We start from the raw sequence: 7,102 nt of genomic DNA on the forward strand, positions 1-7,102 counted from the left end.
AAAGGGACAGGAAATCATTAAATATGAGAAAGTGCAAATAGGCTACCCCAAAATTCCAGGTGAACAGGGGACAATGACCCAAAACTGAAACAGGAGCCGTTTCTCAATTCCCAGAACGCAAAGAGTGGACTCGGATTCTCATTGAGACCAGTCAGGCAACATTGTACACATGTGTGACATGGGTTCTTGGGTCGATAGAAGATCAACTGTGCTGTTGCATTCCGAATCAATTGCAGAGCTTTATTGCATTGGCTGGAAGATCAGCATCTAGATAAAGAAAAACGTGATATTTAACATTGCCCTGAACAGATAAATATGTGTAGATTTGAAGTGATTGTCAAGCAGGGTTGGGGAGTAACTGATTACATGTAACGGGATTACAGTAATCAGGATGTTTAAAATCCATTTCAGTCACATGAAAAAAACAAATAATCAGATTACAGTTAAAATGAGTAAAAAATTAGATTACTATCAGGGTTACAATTGTTTCAAAACTAAAGTAATTGTTTTAACATGTGGAAGTGGAAGGTGTTTTTAGGCTGTCAACCAATTTCTATGTACAATTTCACATTTTCTAATGCATAAAACAGCAACAACAAAAAAACATTCCTAAATGCTTCTGAGCTTGTTTTATCTATAGAGCCTATAAAAATATGACGTGTATAATGTATCTGTATGTTTATATGTATTGTGTTAATTGACATTACAGTTTTTCTCAATTTTCCAATTTCACAAAATGGCAACAGAGACCGGAAGTAGTGAAAACTATATGCTGTCGCACTGCTGCCATAACCATTAATTCATTCAGCTTGTTTTCTCACAGCCATTCATTTTATTGACCAAAATCAACAGTATGTTGTCCAATTTGTTCATGGTTTACTTGGAGATGTAAAAATATGGAAAACAAACATTACACAAACATTGTTTTTTGAGCGATTTACTTATTACCAAGGTCTGATATATGTTAGACAAATCAGCATAAAGGGAGCGCTACAAGCCTAACTGCTTCTCTTCTCCACAACTGTTCTGTGAAGTGAACGGAGCTACAGCATTGACCTGACAAGCGTTTATCCTACTTCCGGTTTGCACATGTGACGCTGTGAAATAGGTCTGTTGCTAACACACAATTTATGAAACAAGTCACTATTCAAACTATAAACACATTCTTAGAACTATACACCAACTTGTACAAACCCCACACAAAAACTTCATAATTTTGCAAGTGTTTAACCATGTTCTCATTCAGAAAACACAAACACATAATATAATGAACTGAAGACATGTCATGATGTAAACTCAAATAGCACACATTTATCTATAAGGCAATCAGACTCTCAGGATATTATAAATAGGAGAACAGGTTATAGAGCTTTAGAAATAGCATCATAGAATCATTTACAGGGCTTTATGGCTTTGAACAGGCTTTGATCGAGGTGCTGAACAACAAACACCAGAACCACACAACAAATTGGCAAAACCATACACTAATTCTCGACCTTTGACTCAGTTTTCAGTTTCATAAAACACTTTTTGCAAAACACAACACACAATTCTCTATGTAATACACAAAGATCTTACAGGAAGTATATTGATTTCCTTTTTCAAACACAATAAATCAAAATTGTCATGGTCCTGTCTTCTTGTTCATGATTTTATAGTCTTGTGGCAGGATCGTGACAGATCCCTTATGTTTAATGTGAGAAAGTCATGGGGTGTTTACCATCAACACTCGATGTGCTTTCTCGTGTCTCGTCATTGGCCCCGCCCCTCTCGTTTCCCGTATTGCTTCCCTGCCGTGTCTTATGTTCCTCACCTGCCCCTCGTTATCTTCCTTTGTTTGTCTCCCTTTAAAAACCCCTCGTGTCTATTGTCTGGTGCTCGTGCATAGTATTTGATGTAGCCCGTGGTTGCTGTGTGAAATCTCCTGTGTACTGCCATGTTCGCTGTGTGAAATCTCCTGTGTACTGCCGTGTTCCTGTGAAAACCCCAGTCAGTTAGTAAGTGTTCAGTATAGTTTATGTCTAGTTTTGTTTATTTTCAGTTTAGGGCTAGTCTATGTCCTGTCTTTACCCTGCCTGTCTTGTTATACCCCACCGTGGGTTTTTGTTTTGTGTTTCTTGTTTAATAAAAATCCTGTTAACCCCCGAACTGCTGCCTGCATTTGGGTTCTGTCCACCTCAACCATGACACAAAATGCCACACTAATTCATCAGTGCCTCACACTATCTCCTCACATGTGCAAACACTCTTTGCTTTACTTAACACCAACCAATCATGACTTTAGAAGAGGCCTATAAATAGGCCAAGGGTCAAGTTATAGGTTTTGAACAATGGATGCGAACAATGTAGACAGAGTTAGGGGAGTTGGAGGGAGAGCCAGAGGACTAGGCAGAGTTGGAATTAGAGGAGGACGAGTCGGAAGAGGATGAGGAGGAGGACGAGGAACAAGAAGAGTGGTCTCGAATGAGATTAGGGCTACAGTCATTGGACATGTGATAAACCACGGTTTACTGTAACAACGAGAGAGGCTGTACAGAGAGTCCAGCCAAATTTGAGTCGATTTACAATGGCAGGTATAATTCGAACCTTTAGAAATGAGAACAGTTATGTAACAACAAAAAACGAGTTGGATGTACTGTATAACCTAGTGTTTCTGTGCTCGATACTGCAACAATCGGGGGTCTGGAAGGCAAGGTCGGATCCAAATGGAGCTTTTTTGAAAGGGTTAATCAAAAATCCTAATCCAGCAAACAGGCAAAGGGGTCGAGACAAGCAGCAAACAATCCAAAACACAAGGTCCAGGTACAGGTACAGGTGAAAACAGGGAAAAACAAGGAACAAGGAAAACATTCAGTAAAGTTCGTATAATTTTTGGAAAGTTTTTTTCAAACATGAAAATCTGTTTCGTAACAACTTTTTTTAGTCCCTTATTGGACAATTCTCCTGGGAAAGCATGCCCACGCGTCAACCAAGGATGATCTGGAGAAGGAGCATGCATACACATCACTTTCACTTGTGTGCAGGACAGACAGAGTACGACGTTTGCGAAGTTCAGCTGATTTTTTTTCCCCTTGGATTTGGGTGATGAATGTTATATAAACAGTGGATATAACGCTGGATTTGGAGATGGTTTTAAACTGATAGATGGAGCGGTCCCAGCGCTAAAAGATGCTGGACATGAAGTGAAACTGATGCTGCGTCCCAATTCGCCTACTTATACTATGCAATAAAAGTATGTACTGTTTTTGTAATGGAAAAGTATATACATTTTAGTGTGCAGCAAAACAATATGCACGCACTGGGACATACTAACAGGAAGCAGAAGTGACCGTTGTTGCCTAGACAACATTGTGGCCATTGACTGACACACACATCAAAATACAGCTCTTCTTTCCATTAAGGTATTTATTCATTCATTATTTCATATGTAATGTTTACTGTATACTTACATTTGTTAATTTAGTGATGCATCAGTTATTTAATTTATTGATGCAGTGGAGACTTGCAGTCTCGTGGACTTAAATTGCGCATGCTCTCCAAGTCTACGAATTCGTAGGGTGTCCCATTTGTCTTTAGCACTCAGAAGTCTGCTCGCGAGCGCCTCCTTTGTGCCCTCGATGCTGTCTTCAGCAAAGCCTGCATTGATGAAGACTCCACTGAAGTCCCCTACCCAGGAATCCTTGCGAACGCCCAATCACAGAACGGATGGGAGGAGTGTCGTGGATGACATATACATAAACATGACGGATACATTTTTAAATGTTTGTTTTGATAAAATTCTAAATTAATTTATTAATTAGTTACTTATTCACATTATTGCTTATTTATTTTCTATTAAGCCAGCTATTCAAGAATAAAACTTTTAATGCAGTGCATTTGCTTACTTAAGGTAATAAGCCATGTTTTGTTGTAGATTTATATGTAGTTGTCTCTGTAAAATTGATCAACACAGCTTCTGTATTATAGAGAAATATTAAATAACAACATATATGCATATTAAGAAGTGTATACAGAAGAATAGTGTATACAAATAAATATATACATAAGCAGTTGCATTTACGTCATGACAAATGACTGCATTACAAACATAAGTATCTATTGCATAATGCTCGAACCGGCAGCTCCAGTCCCAAATAACTACAATGGGACATCAAGTGTGGTCGACTTCATGCGGCGCTTCACAAACTGATCAGCAAATGACAACAAAGTACCGCGAGAGTGATTAGAAAGCACCGCTTGCTCTTTCCGGTGTGATGACCTCAAGTCTGTCCCAAAATGCGGAGGTCCACAAGACCTGAGTGCGCCATTTGGGACAGGGCCATTAGCGCATTTTCCAAATGGCATAAATGTGCCCTTGAAGGGCCCTTCGCGAAGGGGACCCCATTTGTAGGGGCATTCCAAACGAAAGTGTACACCTGAATCCCTTCACTAAAGGCCCTTTCAGAACTCCGTTAGCGAAGGGTACATGCCATGGTCACTTCAAGGAAGTGAGTTCCATTTGTGATCAGGTGATCTTGGATTACGAGTTCTCGCGACGCATTTTGGAGCAAATATAGTGCGGAACTTTGACGTTACCAACAAATAAGTACAATAATTTAGTTTGTATTTGTTTTACACTATTTTTGTCAGTGATAAATATGATTTAAGATGGTTAAAATAGTATAAAGATAATTTAGTTTAAAAGAAAGTATGTTTAAAGATAGCTTTCCTTTATCATATATTCCCTTTATTAATACCAAGTGGAGTGAAAAAACTACGTGAAATAAGACATAATTACACAATATTTAATAAGATGTATTAAAATTGTTGTTTCCTTTCAACAAACGAGCACCGGATTCAGAGTACACGAGAGACAGTATACCCCACACCCTTCAAAGAGTTCACTTCAAGGGCTTAGCACTTCGAAGGGAGTAGGGCATAGGGATGCTTACTTCCGTTTGGAAAAATGCCCAGAATGTGCATCCTTCTGCACTTCGAATTTCTACCGGAAGTAGTAGACCATCCGGGAATCTTTGAAATATTCTTTTCAACATTCTACGATTTGGTACATATTAATTCTACTTTCGAATACGTTTTAGGATGGATAGTATGCGGTTTGGGATGCAGCATGAGTCTTATGTCTGTGTTTTGTTGGCCATGGGTGCGCACGTGCTTTAGTTAGCTTTTTAGACTTTTTAAACCAATAATCTTATGTATGCCGTTCAAGTAAATGCCCCTCTGAGCTGCATTAAACAGTCTGTCATATATTCTGAATGAATATATTATTTATATATTTTCTCGTTTGAGCACCTGCCCCCTAAAATGTCTGTGCACTGCCCTGTTTTTTTTTTGTTATACTGGTACAAAAATAGTGAAACCAATACCTGACACTTGCTGTTGGTTATCCAGACTCCAGCGTTCATCACATCACGTCTGATATCACTATTACTGACAGTGATATTCATAAGAACTAGACTTATCACAACTTACTGATTTCATGCTATTGGCTTGATGTGTGTTTGTATGAACAGTGACTCCAGAAGATAAGTACATAAATACTTTCTGCATGTTATTGGAGCATACACACATTAGTCTCCTTGTGTGAAATTTACAGGAACTGAATGTATTTGCATATTTATTATTTAATTCATGGGATGCCTAATGATAAGACAATGTGCATATTTATGTCCCCTTTTGTTCCCTAGAATAAAAAAACATTAAAATATAATAGACTCAATTACAGGCAAGAAAATATTTTGCTTGAAAAATAACAACAAAGTGATGGTTGCAATGCTGTATTACTGCGATGATAAGTAAACATACAGATATCTCTGATTTCAAAATTGTTGGTTTGAAGAAACAGAATCACTGAATTTTTTCTCAACTTTATTTATATAGTGCTTTTTTACCATTTTCATTGTTACAAAGCTGTTTCCAAGTTATTAGTTTCAGATTCAGTAGTGGGATCGATGACCATCTGAATTAAATCAAAACCTGGAAAGTCCATGGCTATGATCCCAAAATAAGGTTTGGGATTCTCATTAGATGCACATTGTAGATAATTATACAGTAAAGGGTTAATCTTCTCTGCAACACGTTTTGGAGTTAACCACTTCAATAGACCCACAATTGTACCAATGCCTGTGCCACTTGAATAGCTCATAAAAAGAGAACGTGAACCATTTTTAAGTGATTCTTTAGCACGATCTAAGTGCTCTCTAATTTTTTTCATCTTTTTTTCTACATTAGTTACTCTATAGTCACCCTTTTCATCCGTTTCAGTAAGTGGGACCCCCAGTTTAAAGTTGTTTTTCTGAACATAAACAATCTTTCCTCTTACTTGACCAATTCTTGGCATTGAAGAATCGACCCAGCTAATAGCCTTATTAATCTTGTTTTCAACCAAATCTGGAACTTTCTTTTTTAAAGAAGAGACAGGCTTAACTCTGACAAGCACAATCTCAGTTGGGTAGGCAGATAAAAAAATTTTGATTGTATTTTGAACTTCAGGAAATGTTATGTTTTGGTCAAATATTCCATGTTTAATTTTCAAACCTTCTCCAGACACTCTAAGATCAAAGTAACGTATCCCAGCCTTTAGCTGGTCCTCCAGTGACCATGCCTGACATTTAGCTAATGGTCCTCCATGAAGGGCCAAGGCATCATGAGTACCAGGAATAGTGATTTCAGAAATTAACTTGTTATCGTCTAGAGTTGCCATCCAGCCGATGTTGAAAAAATCAGGAAGAATGAGAGTTTTCTGATCATTAAATATTTGTAGTTGACCACTACTCTTCTGCAGTCTGTGAAACAAAATCGGTATTTTAGGTCAACAATGTCAGGATTAATAGTTCTTCATACAAACCAGCTGTTAATGCCAGTCAAATGGCCATCATTACAGATCTTTAAGTTAAAAAATCTTTTATTTTTTCACTTTGGATGTTCATTTTTACAGTAAAACTCTGTGCAGCAGACAAGCCAAAACACGAGGAGCGTAATATGACATATTTGCATGATTTTGTTTATATATAATTTTAAGATAGATTCCTGTTTGAGATAAAAACATTTTCAATTGCACAATATTCTGAAAACATAAGACCTTGACAAACAATGAGACCAGAGA

The 7,102-nt window shown here is 37.6% G+C and overlaps 1 protein-coding gene across 1 annotated transcript; it reads right to left on the reverse strand.

Annotated features, from left to right (window-relative positions):
- Nucleotides 1-5,899: 5,899 nt before the first annotated feature.
- Nucleotides 5,900-6,790, reverse strand: LOC130557713 (1-phosphatidylinositol phosphodiesterase-like; the record flags this gene model as incomplete). Its single annotated transcript, XM_057339709.1, has 1 exon — nucleotides 5,900-6,790. A coding segment is annotated over one exon (891 nt), but the record flags the coding sequence as incomplete, so codon positions are not given.
- Between the last annotated feature and the right edge of the window lie 312 nt (nucleotides 6,791-7,102).

The sequence above is a fragment of the Triplophysa rosa genome, linkage group LG8 (assembly GCF_024868665.1).
Source record: "Triplophysa rosa linkage group LG8, Trosa_1v2, whole genome shotgun sequence".
NCBI lineage: Eukaryota > Metazoa > Chordata > Actinopteri > Cypriniformes > Nemacheilidae > Triplophysa > Triplophysa rosa.